Source organism: Corvus moneduloides, chromosome 17, assembly GCF_009650955.1.
Source record: "Corvus moneduloides isolate bCorMon1 chromosome 17, bCorMon1.pri, whole genome shotgun sequence".
In the NCBI taxonomy this organism is placed as follows: Eukaryota; Metazoa; Chordata; class Aves; order Passeriformes; family Corvidae; genus Corvus; species Corvus moneduloides.
The window spans coordinates 15504703-15522652 of record NC_045492.1 but is presented as its reverse complement, the minus strand read 5'-3'; the positions used below and the strand labels follow the sequence as shown (position 1 = coordinate 15522652).

At 70.7% G+C, this 17950-nt stretch overlaps 2 protein-coding genes across 3 annotated transcripts; one reads left to right on the top strand and one right to left on the bottom strand.

Moving 5' to 3' along the window:
* The first annotated feature begins 243 nt into the window (after nt 1-243).
* Nucleotides 244-5839, top strand: LOC116452705 (tumor necrosis factor alpha-induced protein 2-like). The gene is made up of 13 exons (XM_032127374.1): nt 244-283; nt 401-543; nt 717-1413; nt 1793-2447; nt 2678-2792; nt 2978-3088; nt 3207-3307; nt 3519-3626; nt 3702-3837; nt 4074-4196; nt 4353-4508; nt 4685-4806; nt 5418-5839. Exons 1-13 carry the CDS (start codon nt 244-246, stop codon nt 5647-5649), a joined length of 2739 nt encoding a protein of 912 aa, XP_031983265.1. The 3' UTR covers nt 5650-5839.
* Nucleotides 5840-7058: 1219 nt separating this feature from the next.
* Nucleotides 7059-12670, bottom strand: FOSB (FosB proto-oncogene, AP-1 transcription factor subunit). Of its 2 annotated transcripts, XM_032127214.1 has the most exons (5): nt 11742-12670; nt 10592-10861; nt 10104-10211; nt 8824-8982; nt 7059-8672 (listed from the first exon to the last, which is right to left on the bottom strand). In XM_032127214.1, exons 1-5 carry the CDS (start codon nt 11865-11867, stop codon nt 8607-8609), a joined length of 729 nt encoding a protein of 242 aa, XP_031983105.1. In that variant the 5' UTR covers nt 11868-12670; the 3' UTR covers nt 7059-8606. The 2 variants fall into 2 exon arrangements, with proteins under 2 accessions (XP_031983105.1, XP_031983104.1); XM_032127213.1 differs by having other exon boundaries at nt 7059-8982.
* Nucleotides 12671-17950: the final 5280 nt, after the last annotated feature.

The following is a 17950-nucleotide window of genomic DNA, read 5'->3' as shown; positions in this document are numbered from 1 at the left end:
AGCGCGGGAGAAGCGTTGCGATTGGCTGAGAGCTGGCCAATGGGAGGAGGGAGCGGGGTTTAACCCGTGAGCGACCGGGGAGGAGTCACGTGGGCCGAGGGGTCACGTGGGCGGGCACGTGTCCCCTCCGTGTCGCCCGTGGGGTCCCGCGTGTCGCCCTTGTCACCTCCCCATCATCTCCTGTGTCACATCTGTCCCCCCCCGTCAGCCGCGGGGTCACTGGCGGGGTCTCCAGCGCCACCCATGGGGTCCCTCGTGTCACCCGTGTCCCCTCCCTGTCACCGTGAGGTCCCTGGTGTCACTGCGTCCTGTCCCTGTGCCATCCCCTGGTGTCAGTGGGGTTCCATCTCTGGCCCTTGTGGGGTCCCCTGTGGCACTGCGCCACTCCTGTGTCCCCCAGTGTCACTGGGGTCTTGTCTCGACGCCATCGATGTCCCCTGGTGCCACCAGAGTCCCCTCCTTGTCACCCGTGGGGTCCCCTGTGCCACCCCGTGCCATCCCTATGCTATCGGGGTCCCGTCCCTGTCACTCGTGCGGTCCCTGGTGCGTCCTGTCCCTGCGCCATCCCTGTGGCACCCAGTGCCACCAGGGTCCCATCCCGGTGTCCCCCAGTGCCACCAGAGTCCCATCCCGGTGTCCCCGCTCCCCCCCCGGTGTCCCCCCGCCCCGTACCGGTGCCCGGGCGGAACCGGGGCTGACCCTGCCCGGCCGAGGAGGCCCCTCCGGGGCGGCGCTTCCTCAGGAAGCCCCCGGCCAGCGCCAGTGTCACCGCAGCCGCCACCAGTGTCACCGCAGCCGCCACCAGTGTCACCGCAGCCACCGCCGCCAGCACCGCCAGCAGCGCCGCCAGTGCCACCAGTGCCACCGCCGCGGGCACCGCGACGGTTCCGGGAGCTTCGGGTGGCGTCCGCACCGTGCCACCTCAGCCTCCGGGTGACAGCCAGGTGTCCCCGCGCCCCCCCGGTGCCCCCCCGGCGATGCCGCTGCTCCGGAGACCCCCGGGGGGGGCGGCGGAGGGGGGACAGGAGGACGGGGACCCCTTCGCCACCAACCCCGAGAGTCGCCGGCGGCGCCGCGCCACCCTGGGGGGGCTGGTGGGGCTCGGGGGACACCTCGGGGGACACCTGGGACAGCTGGGGGGGCCCTTCGGCCGCGCCCGCCGCCCCCGCGACCCCGCCGGGCCCCGCGGTCGCCGCCGCTCCGAGGACTCGGGGGTCCCGCGGCGACCCCCGGAGGAGGCGGGGGGGGGCAAGCGGGGGTCGCTGCTGCGCCTGGCGCTGGGGACGTGGGGACAGCGGGGCACGGAGAAGCCGTCCCCGGGTGAGGGTCAGGCGGGGGACAGCGCGGACGGAGCCGGACAGCGGCCGGAGAGCGGCGGGAAGGACAAGGACAGGGACAGGGAGCCGCTGTCGGGTGAGTGGGGACAGCGGGGGGCACCGGAGGGACGAGGGGGGCTTGGGGACATGCGGTGGGGACAGCGGTGGGGACGGGGACGCGGGACTTGGGGACGTGAGGATAGGGATGGTGACAGAGGCCACAGGGACGCGGAGATGGTGACAAGGGACGTGGGGACTTGGGGACACAGGGACATGGGGACGGGGACTTTGGGAAAGGGGACGTGGGACGGGGACGGGGGACTTGGGGACAGGGGACAGGGATGGAGACGTGGGACTTGGGGACACAGGGACATGGGAATGGCAACTTTGGGACGTGGTGGAGATGCGGGCTGGGGACAGAGACAAGGAACGGGGACACAGGGACACGGGGACACGGACCCCCGGCGTCCCCACAGTGCTGGAGATCCTGGAGCTGATCCAGCGGCGGGACCTGGTGGCGGCGGACGCTCAGATCATCGCGCTGGAGGCCGAGTGCGCCCTGTCCCCGTCGCGCCCGCCGTCCCCGTGTCCCCCCTCGTCGCCCTCCTCCGGGTCCCCTCCGCCATCGCCGGTCCCCGCGGGCGGGCGGCGGGCGCGGGACGTGGCGCTGCTGTACCGGGCGCTGCTGGCGCAGCTCTGGGCCGTGGTGGCCGAGGCGGTGGCCGCGGGGCGAGCGGTGGCCCCGCTGCGGGCCGTGGTGGCCGTGCTGGAGCAGGAGGAGGCGGCGGACGCGCGGAGCCCCCCCGGGACCCGCCCGGGGCGGCCGCGGGCGCTGCGGCGGCGCTGGCACGAGGCGGTGGCCAGGGCGGCGAGCGAGCGGCTGGCGCAGGTGGCCCCGGCGGGCGGGCTCGGGGCGCGGCTGGCCGCGCTGGCCGCCAGGGTGGTGGGAGACCTGGGGGTCGTGAGGAGCCACGTGGCCCCCGCGTACCCCCCCGAGTACGGCGCGCTCGGGGTCTACGCCCGCGGCTACCACCGAGCGCTGGCGCAGCAGCTGCGGGCGCTGGCGCAGAGACCCCTGCCCGTGCCCGAGCTCTACCTGCTGCTCGACTGGCACAGCAACGCCTACCCCAGGTGAGACCCCCGCCCCTGGAACCTGGGGGGACCCTCTGGGACTGCCCAAAACCTTCCCGTTCCCGCCCCAGCACGGAGGGTGTCACCCTGGTACAGAGGGTGTCACCCCTGGGACACCCATGGGACCCCCCAACATCTGTCCCCCACCGGGCACCCCATGTCCCCCATGTCCCCCCGCGCCCCCAGGGTGTCCCCCAGACACCCACTGGGGCTGTCCCTCCCCCCCCCAGGGAAGTTTTGGGGCACCCCGAGGTGGGGGCCCTTCTGCGGGCGCAGGAGCTGGGGCCCCTCCTGCCCCCCGAGACCCAGCGCGACCTTGAGAGCTCCTGCATCGCTGCCGTCAAGGTGGGCACTGGGGACGCTGGGAGCACCGGGGTGGGGACATTCAGGGTGCTGCGGTGGCACTGGGACTGGCACTGTGGTGGCATCAGGACAGTTGCAGGGCAAGGAGTGGGAGGCGACTCTGTGTCCCACTGTCCCCACACCACTCCTGGTGTCCCCACACCCCATGGTGTCCCCCGCTGTCCCAGGCGAAGGTGGAGGTGGCCGTGGCACAGGAGCTGCAGCTCAGCGAGGACACATGGCCCGAGGATGTCACCAGCCAGGACATGGAGGAGGGACTGGCCATGCGTGTCACCGGAGTACGGCCACCCCCAGAGCCCGTCCCTGTCCCCCGGGGTGGCTCGTGGGGACCCCACAGTGCCCCAAGGGGCCGGTGGTGGCCGTGCCCCCACACCCATGGTGGCCGTGTCCCCACAGCTGCTGCGGGCACACGTGGACCGAGCCCCCCAGGTGACCCCCGAGTTCGGGCGGGAGATGGCCCACAGCCTGCTGGGCGTGCTGGTGGCCTTCCTGCACAGGTGGGACACGCGGGAACACGACAGCAACATGGGGACACCAGGATGTGACGCAGGACAGGGACAGGGAGTGAAGGGACGTGGGGACACAAGGGGACAGGGGATAGGCAGGGTGGCACAGGGACACAGAGGTGGGCACAGGAGCCACGTCCCCCATGTCCCCTGCGTCCCCTGTCCCCCGGGTGCCACCGCAGTGACCCAGGGGTGTCCCCAGTTTCCAGCGGAAGGTCGAGCGGTTCCTGGAAGCCCCCAGTGAGGTTCCCCCCACCGACAGCGCCCCTGGCCGCGCCATCGCCTTGGCCAACTGCTGCCCCCCCTTCAGGTGAGGCCACCCCGTGTCCCCGTGTCCCCAAGGGTCCCCGTGACACCCTGACATCCCCGCTGTCCCCTCCTGCAGGGCCTTCGCTGAGCGCCTGGCGCAGTTTGGGCACCCTGAGAGCGAGGAGCCGCGGCGCCAGGCCCACGCCGCACTGGACAGGGTCACCCGCATCTGCGGCCACGTCCTCACCCGGCGCCTCTTCGAGGACCTCAAGGTGTCCCCAAGGGGCGGGTGGGGGACACCCATGGGCACAACGGGGACCTTGGTTGGGTGTTGGATTGGATGACGCCTGTGGGACACAGTGCCCGTCGTTGGGTGTTGGGTTGGGTGACACCTGTGGGACACAGTGCCCGTTGTTGGGCGTTGACTCTCGGTGCCACCACTGGCGGCCGACCCAGGTGCCACCTGTGGGCGGCTGCTCCGGGTGACGTCTCTGCCCGCCACCCCCAGCCCTACTTCGGCAAGCTGATGAAGCGCAAGTGGCTGACGAGCTCAGACGCCTTCGATGCCATCGTGATGCTCATCACTGGCTTCGCGCAGACGCTGCGCCCGCTGCACCCCGAGCCCCACCAGGTGTGCAGGGCCTGGACCGGCCACCACGGGGTTGGGTGACACCCACGGGACACGGTGCCATCGGTCGGGTGTTGGGCTGGGTGATGCCCATCGCTGGGTGTGGCGTTGGGTGACGCCCCCGGGCGCGGTGGCCCCGTGACGCCCGTCGTGCCGCAGGTGCTGGTCAGCGAGCTGCACCGCCGGGTGCTCATCGAGTACGTGCGCCCACTGCTCCAGGGCCGCCTGGTCTGCGCCTCGGCTAAGGCGCGTGCCCGCGTGGCCGCCCGGCTGGGCGACGAGGCCCGGCAGCTCCGCGAGCTCTTCACGCGCCTGGTGAGACCCCTGCGACCCCCGGCTCCCGTTGGGTGCTGGGACAGGTGACACCCACGGGTGCGATGGTCGTGGTGCCATCGTTGGGTGTTGGATTGGGTGACACCCATGGGACGTTGGTGGGGTGTTGGGTGACACCCATGGGACACGGTGCCCATCGCTGGTGTCACCCCCCGCAGGACTCGGCGTCGCCCTGGCTGGACTCGGTGGTGCCGCGGCTGCGGGAGCTGCTGGTGCTGGAGGACACGGCCGCGCTGCAGATGGAGGTCGGCGCCCTGGCCAGGGACTTCCCCGACGTCCGGTGGGTGCGGGGACCCCGCCGGGGTGGCACTGGGGTGACACGGCTGGGTGGGACATCGTGGGAACGTCACTGGGGTGGCACAACCGGAGGTGATACCGTGGGAACCCCAGGGGGGTGACATGGCCGGGTGGGACACCTCGAGGACCCCGCGGGGGTGGCACTGGGGTGACACGGACCGGCGGGACACTTTGCCAGCGGCCGTGATGGCCACGGTGGCCACGGGCAGGATGTGGCGAACCCGCGGGGACCAAGCGGGGTGACCGGACGGGGTGACCGGACGTGGCCTCCGGCCCTTCCCGGCAGCCCCCGCCCCACTCCTCCCGCCGGGAAGCGGCCGCGGCCTCGCGCCAGGTCCCCTCCCCGGCCCCGGCCCCGGCCCCGGCCCCGGCCCCGGCCCCGGTCCCCAGGGGCCGGTGGCACGCGCGGCCACCTGAGGAGGAGGGAGGGGGGGGACACCAGTTAAACTGGGCAGGGGGGAAACTGGGACCGGTTAAGCCGCGGGGCAGGGGTCACCGCGGAGCTGGGTGTGCCCGAAAACCACATCCAGTGGTCCGGGGGGGGTTTTGTGGCCGCTGACCCCCGGTCCCCGCTGACCTCCGCTGTCCCCGCAGGCGCAGGCACGTGGCCGCGCTGCTGGACGCGCGGGGTTTGCGGGCGCAGGGCCCCCGGCGCGAGATCCTGGGGGTGCTGCAGGATCTGGGGGGGTCGGAGGCCGAGCCGGGCCCCCCCCGGCACCGAACGTTCTTCTCGGAGCTGCCGGCGCCGCGCCCCGTGCGCTGCCTCCCGTTCCACCTGCCCCGGCTGCGCCTCCCGCGCCGCAGCCCCGCCAGGCCCCCCCCGTAACCCCCCCGGGACCGCTGGGGACACCCCCGGAACCGGCACCGCGTCCCCGCGGGGCTGGGGACACCCCCGAGTCTGGGTCTGTCCCCTACAGTCCCAACCTGGGGTCTGTCCCCGACTCCCGGCGCTGGGGACACCCCAAATCTGGGCGTGTCCCTCCCCCTCCCCCCCCCCGCAGTGTATAAATGACGCTATAATTAACACCAGAAGCCGTGTCCTCATCCTTGGGGACACGGGGACTTGGGGACAGCAGGGTCCATCCCCTGATGGGATGCGGGGGGAGGAAAGGGCCAGCAGTGCCACGCTGGGAATCCACCACGCAGTGGGGATGAGGGGACACGGTGGGGACAAGGCAACACTGCGGCCCTTCCCGGGGCTGGGGACAGGCTTGGGGACAGCGAGGAGTCTGGTGGGACACCCGGAGGGCACGGCCACCCCCGTGTCCCCACGGGCCTGGGTGGGTCCCCCTCCCCGGGTCAGAAATAGTCGGGATCCGGCCAGGAAGAGGCGACAGCTAAAAATAAGTGACCGCGGCGGGAGCGGGGCCAGGGGTCACCGTGTCACCCCCGGCCCTGGGAAGGGACCGGCGGCGGCGGAAGCGACAGCGCCGGGCGGGGACCGGGGGGGGCCCCGGGAGGGGACACAGGGGGCGCACAGGGGGCACCCCGGCGTTGGGAGGGGGCGCGGGACAGCGTGGGGACACTTGGGGTGTCACCATGTGGGGACGCAGCGCCAGAGACCCGCGGGGTCCCCGGCTGCGGCTCTGGGCATGGCGGGGGACAGGGGGGTGACAGTGGCTTGTCCCCGGTGCCAGCCCCGGTGAATCACCGGGCGCCTGACGTCAAGGCCGGGGGGGGGAGGAAGGAAACCCCCCCCCAAAGGGAGGAGTGCGGGGGTCGGGGGGAGCCCCCAAAGCTTGCACGGCTCCCTCGCAGCGCCCCAGGGACCCCCAAAGTGGGCTGGGACACCCCAAACTGGGAAAGGACTCTCTCAAGACTGGGAAAGGACCCCCCAAACTGGGCAGGGACTTCCCAAACTGGGAGAGAACCCACACCAAACTGGGAGAGGAGTCCCTAAACTAGGAGATGACCCTCCCAAACTGGGAAAGGATTCCCCAAACTGGGCAGGGCCCCCCCAAACTGGGAGATGCCCCCCGAATTTCTCATCCCGGGCTCCCCCTGCCGGTCACCGACGGAGGGGGGGCGTGGCTTGTGGGGGCGTGGTGTCTGTCCCGCCCATTTTCCCGTTGATTGACAGGTGGGTGGGGAAACGGGGCGACGTCCCCGCTGTCCCCGTGTCCCCGAGATCGGGTCCCCACGAGCTCCTTGTCCTCATGTGCCCCGTGTCCTCAAACCCCCTCGGTGACCCTTCCCAGTGTCCCTCCTCCCCAAATAAAACCCAGGAGCCGCGGAGCCGCTGGAAGCTGCTTTATTGGCCACATTTGGGGTGGGACGAGCGCGGACGGGGGGCCCGGGGTGGCCCCGGACAGGCACGAACACGGCACAGGGCGACAATAATTATCCTCGTTATAATAATAATAAAAAATTAAACATCTCCCGCGCAACAAAAATAGATTTATATACCGGGGGGGCGGAGCCAAGGCCGGCGAAGCTGAAGGGGACAGGGCAGGGACAGGCGGGGACGGGCGGGACGAGCAGGACGGGCGAGCCCACCTGGAGGTGTCACCTGGAGGAGGGGTGACCCTGGCGGGGGACGGGGACGGCACGCGGGGGTCCCGGAGGTGACAGAGGAGCAGCTCCAAAGAGAAGGAGGTGACCTGGAGGGGTCACCTGGAGGCCCAGGGACCCCCGAGGGGGACATGGGGGTCGTGGAGCTGACAAGAGTGGCACCTCCGAGGGGGGGGAGATGGCCCGTGGAGCCCCTCAGAGCGGGGGTGGGGGACACGGACCTCTCCAGTGGGACAGAAATGACACAGGGACCTTCTCGGGGGCACGGGAACACAGCGATGGCTTCTCCAGAGGGATGGAGATGGCACCGGGACCCTTCAGCAGGGGATTGGGGACACCTCAGGTGTCACAGGTACCACCAGGACCAGGCTGGGGCATCTCCAGAGGGATGGAGATGTGGCAGGAACCCCCTGGGGTTGACAGGGATCGGGGACAGACACCTCCAAGGTGACAGGGACACCACAGAGACCTTCTCCAGGTGGTGGGAATGGCACGGGGATGTCACCAAAGGGACGGAGACGCTGCCTAAAGTCCCACAGGACGGCGAGGATCGAGGACAGGGACCTCCAAAGGTGACGGAGAGGACAAAAAGATCTTCCCAGGGGAATGGAAATGGGGCAGGGACATCTCCAAAAGGGTGGAGATCCTGGATGAACCCCATGAAATGAGGGAGGGACACCTCTGAGGTGACAGGGACGCCACTAGAGGCTTCTCCGGGCAGTGGGGATGGGGCAGGGACATCTCCAATGGGGTGGAGACGCTGAAATGAGGGACGGACACCTCTGAGGTGACACAGAACCTTCTCCAGGCAGTGAGAAACGGGCAGGGACATCTCCAATGGGGTGGAGATCCTGGAGGAACCCCATGAAATGGGGGATGGACACCTCTGAGGTGACAGGGACACCACGAGAGGCTTCTCCAGGCAGCGGGAATGGTGCAGGGATAGCTCGCGAGGGGACAGAGATCCTGGATGAACCCCCACGAGGTGACAGGGACCGGGAACAGACACCTCCGAACAGCCACGGCAACGCTGGGGCCCCGTCACGGCCACCACCTCCAGGCGCCAAAACCCCAAAAACCCCTCCCAACCTCCCCCCAAAAAAACCCCACCGGAGCCGGAAAAAAACCCAAAAAAGGGGACGGGGTGGGGCGGGCAAAACCCAGCCCCGAGGCGCGGCGGGGGGCAGGGAGGAGGTGCCCGTTTTCGGGGGGCTCGGAGGGGGACCAGGGGAGGGGGCCACCCCGTTCACAACGCGAGGAGCGAGGGAGAATTCAAGGAGTCCGAGGACTGGTCGCTGCTGCTGCTCCGCTGGTGCGAGGCTCCACACGTGGCTCCCTCTGGGTGGGTGAACACAAACGCGGGGGTCGCGTTAGGGGGTCCCGCGGGGACCCCGGGCGGGAGGCAGCAGCCGGGGAAGGGACCCTGCGGGCCCTGGAACGGCGCCGGGGGCAGGAAGGCGACGGTCCCCGCCTTGCCCGGGCTGCTCACCTCGGCCGGGCCGGCGCCCACGGCGCCGATGTCCTCGAAGGGGACCTTGCAGGCGGGCGCGTGGGCCACCAGCACGAACTCCAGGCGCTCCTTCTCCTTGCGCAGCTCCGCGATCTCGGACTCCAGCTCCGCCTTCTCCTCCTCCAGCTGATCCGTCTCCTGAGGGGACAGCGCGGTCAGGGCACGTGGCGTTGTCACCGGCTCGGGACGTCCCTAAGTGTCCCTCTGTGCCCTCGGATGTCCCCAAGCCTGGCGACGGCGTTGTCGCCCTCCAGAGTCCCTGAGTGTCCGTCTGTCCCCTGCTCGCAGGGGTGACGTCCTCCTGCTCCTGCGGCACCCCTGGGTGTCCCCTCTGACGTCCCCAAGCCTGGGGACATCCCACAGGCTCCTCCAGCATTCCTAAGAGTCCGTCCGTCCCCTCCCTTGTCCCCTGTTCCCACGGATGGCATTGTCCTCCTCCTGCAGCATCTTGGAATGTCCGTCTGTCCCCTCTGGTGTCCCCAAGCCTGGGGACGTCCCTGAGTGCCCGCCTGTCCTCCACCATGTCCCCTGTTCCCACGGGTGGCATCGTCTTCCTCCTCCTCCTGCGGCACCCCTGGGTGTCCCCTCTGATGTCCACAAGCCTGGGGACATCCTGCAGACTCTCCCAGTGTCCATCTGTCCCCTCCCTTGTCCCCTGTTTCCCACGGACGGTATCCTGCTCCTCCTGCAGTGTCATCTGTCCCCTCTGATGTCCCCAAGCCTGGGGACACTGCTGTCCTGTGGGTGTCCATCTGTCCCCCTCCCACGTCTCCAGCTCTCAGGGGTGGCACCGTCCCTCTCTGTCACCGCTGGCCATCAGTCTGTCCCCTCTGGTGTCCCCAGCTCCCGGGGACAACCTCCGTTCTCTGCGGTGCCACCACCCCTGGGAACATTGCCACCTCCTTCCAACGGCCCTGAGGGCAAACCCGCCTGTCCCCTCTGATGTCCCCAGGGGTGTCACTGTCCCCTTGCACAGTCCTGGGGACACCACTGTGTCCAGCTCTGAGAGCAACAGCACCATCATCATCCTCCTCCTCACCAGCGGCCGTGGGGACACCACTGTCCCCACCTGATGTCCCCAACTCCCTTCGAGTTGTGTCTGAGGTGTCCCCAGCTCCAAAGGCATCACCACGACGGGGACACTCCTGTCCCCAACTCCCTCCGGGGACGCCTCCACTTCACGTCGCCCCATCCCCCGCCACGCCCCGGCTGTTGGGGACGATGCCACCCCCGCGGTGTCCCCGTGTCCCCGCACTCACCGCCTGCAGCCGGTCCGTCAGCTCCCGGCGCCGGTTGCGACATTTGGCAGCCGCCAGTTTGTTCCTCTCCCGCCGCACGCGGCGCTTCTCTTCCTCCTCCGGCGTCAGCTGCCACACGGACGGGACTGTCACCCGCTGTCACCCGCATCCCCAAAATCCCGCCGTGTCCCCGAAATCCCGCTGTCTGTGTCCCCGAAATCCTATCGCGCTCCTCGGCATAGGTGAGGATGGGCGTGATGTCACCAAGTGTGGTGTCCCCAGGGTGCCACCGCCTGGGGTGTCCCTCAATCTGCCACCACTCACGGTGTCCCCAAGGTGCCGCCACCTGGGATGGCCCTCAAGCTCCTGCCACTCACAGTGTCCCCAAGCTGCCACCGCCCAGGATGTCCCTCAACCTCCTGCCACTTACGACACCCCCAAACCTCCCGCACATCCCCGAGTCCCTCCCACGTCCCCAAAGTGCCACCACCCCCGCTGTCCCCTCTCACCGTCTCCTCGCGGCTGCGCCGGGGCCGCGCGCGGGGGGCGCGGGCGGGGGCCGGGGCCGGGGGTCCCGCGAAGGCGCCCAGGCCGGGGGTCGAGTAACTGGGCCCGGGGAGGTCGTAGGGGTCGAGGGGGGGCGGCTGCGCCATGGGGGCCCCCGGGGCCACCGAGGAGATGAGCGTGGGCTGCACCAGCCACTGCAGGTCCTGGCTGGTGGTGATGGCCGTCACCGTGGGCACGAAGGAGCCGGGCATGTCCCCCAGGGCGCTGCACTCCTGCGGGGGACACGGGTCAGCGTGGCTGGGGACAGCGGGGGACACCGCGGGGGTGCCCCCCCACCGCGCGGGACCGGGGTGTGACAGCCGCGGGTGACACCGGTGTGTTCCCGCAAACGCACAGGGGACGGGCCCCCGGTGGCGTTGTCACCCCCGTGCCGTGGCCAGGGTGTCATCCTTGTCATCTCCTGCGGGGTGCCTTGGTTTGGGGACAGCGCTGTCCCCAGCTGGTGGCACTGGGGCGAGGGTGTGCCCGTGCCTGAGATGTCCCCAGCTCATCACCATCATCATCCTCCTCCCCGTGCAAGGGGTGTCTGGCACCCACGAGTGACACCCTCGCGTCCCTGTCACCCCAATCTGAGGGTCCCTGCCAAAGACCCCCAAATCCATCTCGGGGGGGCGGGGGAGGGGTCGCAGCCTCCCCCAAAGTCCGCTCCCCCCCAAATCCGCAGGCGTGGGAAGCACTCGCGCCCCACACCGAGCCCTCCCTGCTTGGAGGGGACACCGCGGGGACACTGCCACCCTCTGGGGACACCGCCGAGCTCCCCCGTTCCGGGAGCCGCCACAGCGATCGCGCCCCGGGGGCGTGGCCAAAGCAGGGGAGGGGGCGTGGCCATGCAAAGAGGGGGCGTGGCCGTCCTTCAGCGCTGGCCGCGAGCGGGGCGCGGCTTCGCGCGCGGTGGGCGTGGCCACGGCGGCCGAGGGGGCGTGTCCCTCCTCCCGTCTCCCCTGGCAACCGCGGGGGGGGCGCCCAAAAATAACCCGCGCGCTTTGCGTGCGTGCCGCGTCATCGGCGGCGGCGTCACTGCGCGCGCTTACGCACGGCCCCGCCCCCTTGCGCGCCCCCCCGCGCGCCCCCGCCCCTCCCCGGTGCTCTCACCTGAGCGGCCGCGGCGGCCGCGGGGCTCCCGAAGGAGTCGAGCGGCGACAGGTACTGGGACTCGGCCGAGGGCGACGAGCTGCAGCGCGACCCCGAGTCGTAGTCCCCGGGGAAGCCCTGGAACATGGCCCCGGGGGCGCGGGGGCCGCCCCGCCGCGACAAGGCTGCGGGTCACGCCGCTACCGGCATCACGGGGACCTCCGGAGGGGTTGCGGGCTCCGGGGGGATAAGCGCGTGGAAGCCCGGAGGGGCTCGCAGGGAGTTTTGTCGCAAGCCCCGGTTCGGTGCGATGAGCCCCGGGTGTCCGGTCAGGCTCCGGGTCGCCGGTCCGAGCGAGTGTTCGCGGCTAGAAGCGCCGGTATGTCCGTGCCAGGCTCCGGTTCGCCGGTGCAACGTCCCGGGGAGCCGCTGTAAGCTCCGGTAAATCCGTGCCAAGCTCCGGTGCGCCTCTACGAGCCTCGGCTGGCCGGTACCAAACGCCGCTGTGTCCGTCCCAGGCTCCGGCTCTCCGCTATAAGCTCCGGTACATCCGTGCCAGGCTCCGGTCCGCCGCTCCAAAACCCCGCTGCGCCCCTACACACCCCGCTCCATCCGCCCCAGGCTCCGGTTGCTCGGTACAAAGTCCCGCCGCGCCCGTCCCGGGCTCCAAAGTTGGCCGGTACACAGCCCCCGGTGCGCCCGCGCCAGGCTCCGGTTCGCCGCTACGAGCCCCGGTACATCCGTCTCAAGCTCCGATTCCCAGACACAAAGTTCCGCTCGGCCGCTGCAAGCTCCGGTAAATCCCTTCCCAGGCTCCGGCACGTCCGCTCCGAGCCCCGGTGACGCTCCCGCCGCTCCCCCGGTCTCCGGTTTTATGAATGAACTGCTCACGGCAGCCCCGCCGCTTTATACGGCGGGGCTCCGCCCCCCTTCGCTGACGTCACGGCAGCCGCCGGCGCTGCTCTGGGACCCCCGGGACCCCCCCGAGACCCCCCGGACCCCGCAGCCGCCGTGGCCGCTGTCGCCGCTGCCGTTTGAGGCTCCGGGAGCCGCCGCCGCCGTTAAGAGGCCCCTGGGCGGGCTGGGAGCGGGGGGGATCCCTGTCCCCGCCCCCCGGAGTTCCTGTGACGCAATTAGCCATATATGGGCTTGTCTGGAGTGTTTGTTTGGTATCCTAGCAATGACGTCACAGGGATTCCCTCCGCCGCCGCCGCCGCCGCCGCCGCCGCCGCCCGGGCGCGTATTAATAGAAACGGGACCGACCGCGGTTCTAGAAACGGCCTGAACCCTCCGGGCTGCCGGCTCCGGGCCCCGGCACCTCCCCCGCGAGTCCCCCGAGACCCTCGGGACCCCCCCCGCCCTCGGTAACACCACGGGACCCCCCGGGTAACCGGGATCCCCCATCCCCTCCCCCCCCCGGTGCATCTCCTGACGCTCCCGGGACCCCCGGTGACCTCCCGGGACCCCCGCGACCCCTGCCGGGATCTCTCCCGCGATCCCCCGGTAATCTCCCGGCTTCCCCCATCGTGACCCCGGGGATCCCCTGGTGTCCTCCAGGACCCCCGAGACCTCCGGGAATCCCCCCCAGAGCATCTCCCGGGATTCTCGGGATCGCCCGGTAACCCCCCGGAACTCTCGGGAGACCCCCGGAATCGCTCCCGGTACCTCCGTGAGCCTTCGGAACCTCTCCCGGGACCCTCGGGACATCCTGGTAACCACTCGGGACCCCCACCAGGACCGTCCCGGGGTGGAGCAGTCCCCGTACGGGGATCCCCCGTACCGGAACGATGGGACCTTTCCCCCGGGGTGTTGCCGGGACTGAACTTCAGCGCCCCGGGGGTTATCGGGACCGGGGCAGAGCGACCCCCATCCCCCGCACCTCCGGGGGCCACCGGGACCGGGCTGAGGAGCTCCGGGGATCCCGGTACTGAGGGGTGAGGGTGTCCCCGTGGCGGGTGCTGACACACCGGGGTTGGGGTGTCCCGGTACCGGAGTGCAGGGACCACCGGCCCCATCCCCGCACTCCCTGGGGAGCCCGGGACGGGGTCCCGGAAGGTCCCGGTCCCTCTCCAGCGCCGGGACTGACACCGGGGGCTGATGTCACCGGCGGGAACCGGCGCTGAGTCACGGCGGGGCCGCGGGGACCGGAGGGGGGGGCGGTTCCCACGCCCTTTGGTTCGTTCATTCATTCATTCATTCATTCACGCAGGCCCCGCCCCCTCCGGTGTCCCCGTCCCGTGTCCCCGGTGGCAGCAGTCCCGGGAGTCCCGTCCGGGCTGTCCTGGGGGTCCCGATCTCAGTCCTCGGTCCCGTTGTCCCGTTCCGGCTCCCTACGGTGCCCCTGAGTCCCGTCCGGGCTGTCCCAGGGCTCCCGTTCCCGGTGTCCCGGGGCTCCCGTTCCCGGTGTCCCGGGGCTCCCGGCCAGGCTCTCAGGAGGTTTCGGGGTGCCGTTCCCACTGTCCCCGTTTCCGGGGGTCCCGGACGAGCTCTCCCTTGTGTCCCTGTCTCGGGGGTCCGGTTCCCACTGTCCCGGGGGTCCTGGCCGGGCTCTCGGGGGCTTCCCAGCGCCGTTCCCAGGGTCCCCGTCTCGGGGCTGCCGGGAGGTCTCTGAGCCAGGACCCCCGTTCCCGGTGTTCCAGGGGTTCCTGTCCCGTTCCCGAGAGTCCCGGCCGGGTCTCGGGGTGTTCCCCGCCCCGTTCCCGGGGTCCCGGGGGGTCTCGGGGGCTTCCCAGCCCCGGTCCCGGGGTCCCGGGGGTCCCGGCGGGGCTCTCGGGGGGGTTCCCCACCCCGTTCGCGGTGTTCCCGGGGCTCTCGGGGGGTTCCCCGCCCCGTTCGCGGTGTCCCCGTCCCGTCCCGGTAAACACTGCGCGGGTCGCCCCGGTTACGGCGTTCCCTGGCGGTGACGTCACCACGTCCGGCGTCCCGTGTTTACGTCGCGCGGCAACGGCCGTGGCCATAGCAACGGGGTGGGGTCGGGGCGGGGCCACGGCAAAGAGGGACGGGAGGGGGCGGGGCCAAGATCGAGGGGGCGGGGCTTGTGCCTCCAGGTTCCCGCGCGTTTCGCGGGGCGGGGGGGACACGAGGGGAGATCGGGGGACACTGAGGGACATGGGAGGACACGGGGGGCATTGTAGGACACGGGGGACACACGGGGACTCGGCGAATCGCAGGGACAGAGGGACATGGAGGAACACTGGGGGACACGGGGGACACGAGAGGACGTGGGGGGACACGCGGGGACAGTGGGGGGCACACAGGGCGGTGGGAGCGAACACGAGGTGGCCCCAGCACAGCCCACCCCAGCAGCGGGCGGGGGAGGGGTCAGACACACGTCAGAGGATCCCCACAGCACCCCATGACACCCTGTCCCCCTCATGTTCCCCCCCGCCTCCCCCCCCGGGTCCCCTCGCCACCAAACCCGACTGTCACAAGAGTTTTTATTAAAGTGTGACCCCCCCCGCGCGGGGGGGGGAAGGACACGGAGGGGGGGACGACACGTGCCCCCCATGTGGGGGGAGGGGTGTGGGGACCCCCCCGGCCACGCCCCCCCCCTCGCTGTCACCTCGGGAAGGGGGACAGGGAGGGACAGGGGTGTCACTGCGGCTTCACTTTGGCACTTGGGAGCTTGGCCAGGACCCTGCGGGGACAGGGGGGGTCAGGGGGGGCCAGGGCTCCCCGAGACCCCCCCCCCAGGGGACACAGAGGGGAGGGGGACACAGGAACACAGGGACACTGACCTGGCTCGCAGGTGGCTCAGGTGGCTCCTCACCAGACTCATGTACTGGTCAATCTGGGCCTGGGGACATCGGGGACACAGGGGGCAGTTGGGGACATCGAGGACACAGGGGGCAACTGGGGACATGGGGGATGGGGGGGAAATTGGGGACAAAGCAGGAGGGCTGAGGGGACACACACAACCCTCGCCACCCCCCACAATGTCCCCATGTGTCCTTGCTGTCCCCGTACCTGGTGGCGCCGGTAGAGCACGGGGAAGGTGAATGCGCAGATGACACCTGGCCAGGGAGCACTGTGTCACCTCGGGTCCCCACTCTGTCCCCACCCCCCTGTCCCCTGAGCCCCCCAGCCTCCGCCCCCTTACCCCCCTGTCCCCAGGCTGTCCCCGTGTCCGCAGCCTCTATCCCTGTCCCACATCCCTTGTCCCCCATCCCGTGTCCTGTATCCCCATCCCGTGTCCCCATCCCATGTCCTATGTCCCTGTCCCCCATCCCCATCCCATATCCCCGTGTCCCCATCTCCATCCTCATTTCTATGTCCCCATGTCCCCATCCCCATCTCCATGTCCCTGTGTCCTGTGTTGGTGTCCCCACCCCACATCCCCAATGCCATGTCCCACGTCCCGCTGCGGTGTCCCCGTGTCCCATCCAATGTCCCCATCCAATGTTCCCATCCCCATGTCCCCGTGGTGTCCCCACGGTGTCCCCGCTCCGTACCCGCTCCCAGCAGCGTCAGCCCGTTGCACACGGCCCCCACGTAGGTCAGCAGGTAGAACAGGAAGGCGAACTGCGGGTGGCACTGGCACCGTCACCGTCACCGTCACCGTCACCCCGCCCTTGGGCCCCCGTGCCACCCACCCCCCCCGTGCCCCCCACGCCCCCTGTGTCCCCCATGCCCCCATGTGTCCCCAATGTCCCCAATACCCCCTGTGTCCCCAACGCTGTCAATGTCCCCTGTGTCCCACACCTCCCCATGCCCCCTGTGTCCCCCTGTGCCCCCAGTGTCACCTTGAGGGACTCGGGGACGCTGTGGACGAGGAAGAGGCGGGTGAGGGTGCGGGTGGCTGTCACCACGTGTCGCGCCAGGTACCGCGCCCAGCGCTGCTGCTGCTCTGGGGACAGCACCCCGGGGACCTCCGGCTGCGCCCTGGGGACAGGGACAGGGTCAGGGGACAGGGACAGCACCCCAGGGACCTCTGGCTGTGCCCTGGGGACAGGGACAGGGTCAGGGGACAGGGACAGCACCCCAGGGACCTCCGGTTGCGCCCTGGGGACAGGGACAGAGTCAGGGGACAGGGACAGCACCCCGGGGACCTCTGGCTGCGCCCTGGGGACAGGGACAGAGTCAGGGGACAGGGACAGCACCCCGGGGACCTCCGGCTGTGCCCTGGGGACAGGGACAGGGTCAGGGGACAGGGACAGCACCCCGGGGACCTCCGGTTGCGCCCTGGGGACAGGGACAGGGACAGCGTCAGGGGACAGGGACAGCACCCCGGGGACCTCCGGCTGTGCCCTGGGGACAGGGACAGGGTCAGGGGACAGGGACAGCACCCCGGGGACCTCCGGCTGCGCCCTGGGGACAGGGACAGGGCCAGGGGACAGGGACAGCACCCCGGGGACCTCCGGCTGCGCCCTGGGGACAGGGACAGGGCCAGGGGACAGGGACAGCACCCCGGGGACCTCCGGCTGCGCCCTGGGGACAGGGACAGCGTCAGGGGACAGGGACAGCACCCCAGGGACCTCCGGCTGTGCCCTGGGGACAGGGACAGGGTCAGGGGACAGGGACAGCACCCCGGGGACCTCCAGCTGCGCCCTGGGGACAGGGACAGGGTCAGGGGACAGGGACAGCACCCCGGGGACCTCCAGCTGCGCCCTGGGGACAGGGACAGGGTCAGGGGACAGGGACAGCACCCCGGGGACCTCCGGCTGTGCCCTGGGGACAGGGACAGGGGACAGGGACAGCACCCCGGGGACCTCCGGCTGTGCCCTGGGGACAGGGACAGGGGACAGGGACAGCACCCCGGGGACCTCCGGCTGCGTCCTGGGGACAGGGACAGGGTCAGGGGACAGGGACAGCACCCCAGGGACCTCCGGCTGTGCCCTGGGGACAGGGACAGCGTCAGGGGACAGGGACAGCACCCCGAGGACCTCCGGCTGCGCCCTGGGGACAGGGACAGGGTCAGGGGACAGGGACAGCACCCCGGGGACCTCCGGCTGCGCCCTGGGGACAGGGACAGGGTCAGGGGACAGGGACAGCACCCCGGGGACCTCCGGCTGCGCCCTGGGGACAGGGACAGGGCCAGGGGACAGGGACAGCACCCCGGGGACCTCCGGCTGCGCCCTGGGGACAGGGACAGGGCCAGGGGACAGGGACAGCACCCCGGGGACCTCCGGCTGCGCCCTGGGGACAGGGACAGGGCCAGGGGACAGGGACAGCACCCCGGGGACCTCCGGCTGCGTCCTGGGGACAGGGACAGCGTCAGGGGACGGGATGGG

Excerpts from the sequence above, each read along its gene's own strand:
- FOSB (XM_032127213.1), bottom strand. The coding sequence starts at position 11,867 with ATGTTCCAGGGCTTCCCCGGGGACTACGACTCGGGGTCGCGCTGCAGC. Across the intron at positions 10,212-10,591 it reads GGCGCAGCCGCGAGGAGACG|CTGACGCCGGAGGAGGAAGA; the intron begins GTGAGAGGGGAC and ends TCCGTGTGGCAG. Across the intron at positions 8,983-10,103 it reads TGACGGACCGGCTGCAGGCG|GAGACGGATCAGCTGGAGGA; the intron begins GTGAGTGCGGGG and ends CTGTCCCCTCAG.
- LOC116452705 (XM_032127374.1), top strand. The coding sequence starts at position 244 with ATGGGGTCCCTCGTGTCACCCGTGTCCCCTCCCTGTCACC. Across the intron at positions 1,414-1,792 it reads GGACAGGGAGCCGCTGTCGG|TGCTGGAGATCCTGGAGCTG; the intron begins GTGAGTGGGGAC and ends GCGTCCCCACAG. Across the intron at positions 4,509-4,684 it reads GCGAGCTCTTCACGCGCCTG|GACTCGGCGTCGCCCTGGCT; the intron begins GTGAGACCCCTG and ends CACCCCCCGCAG.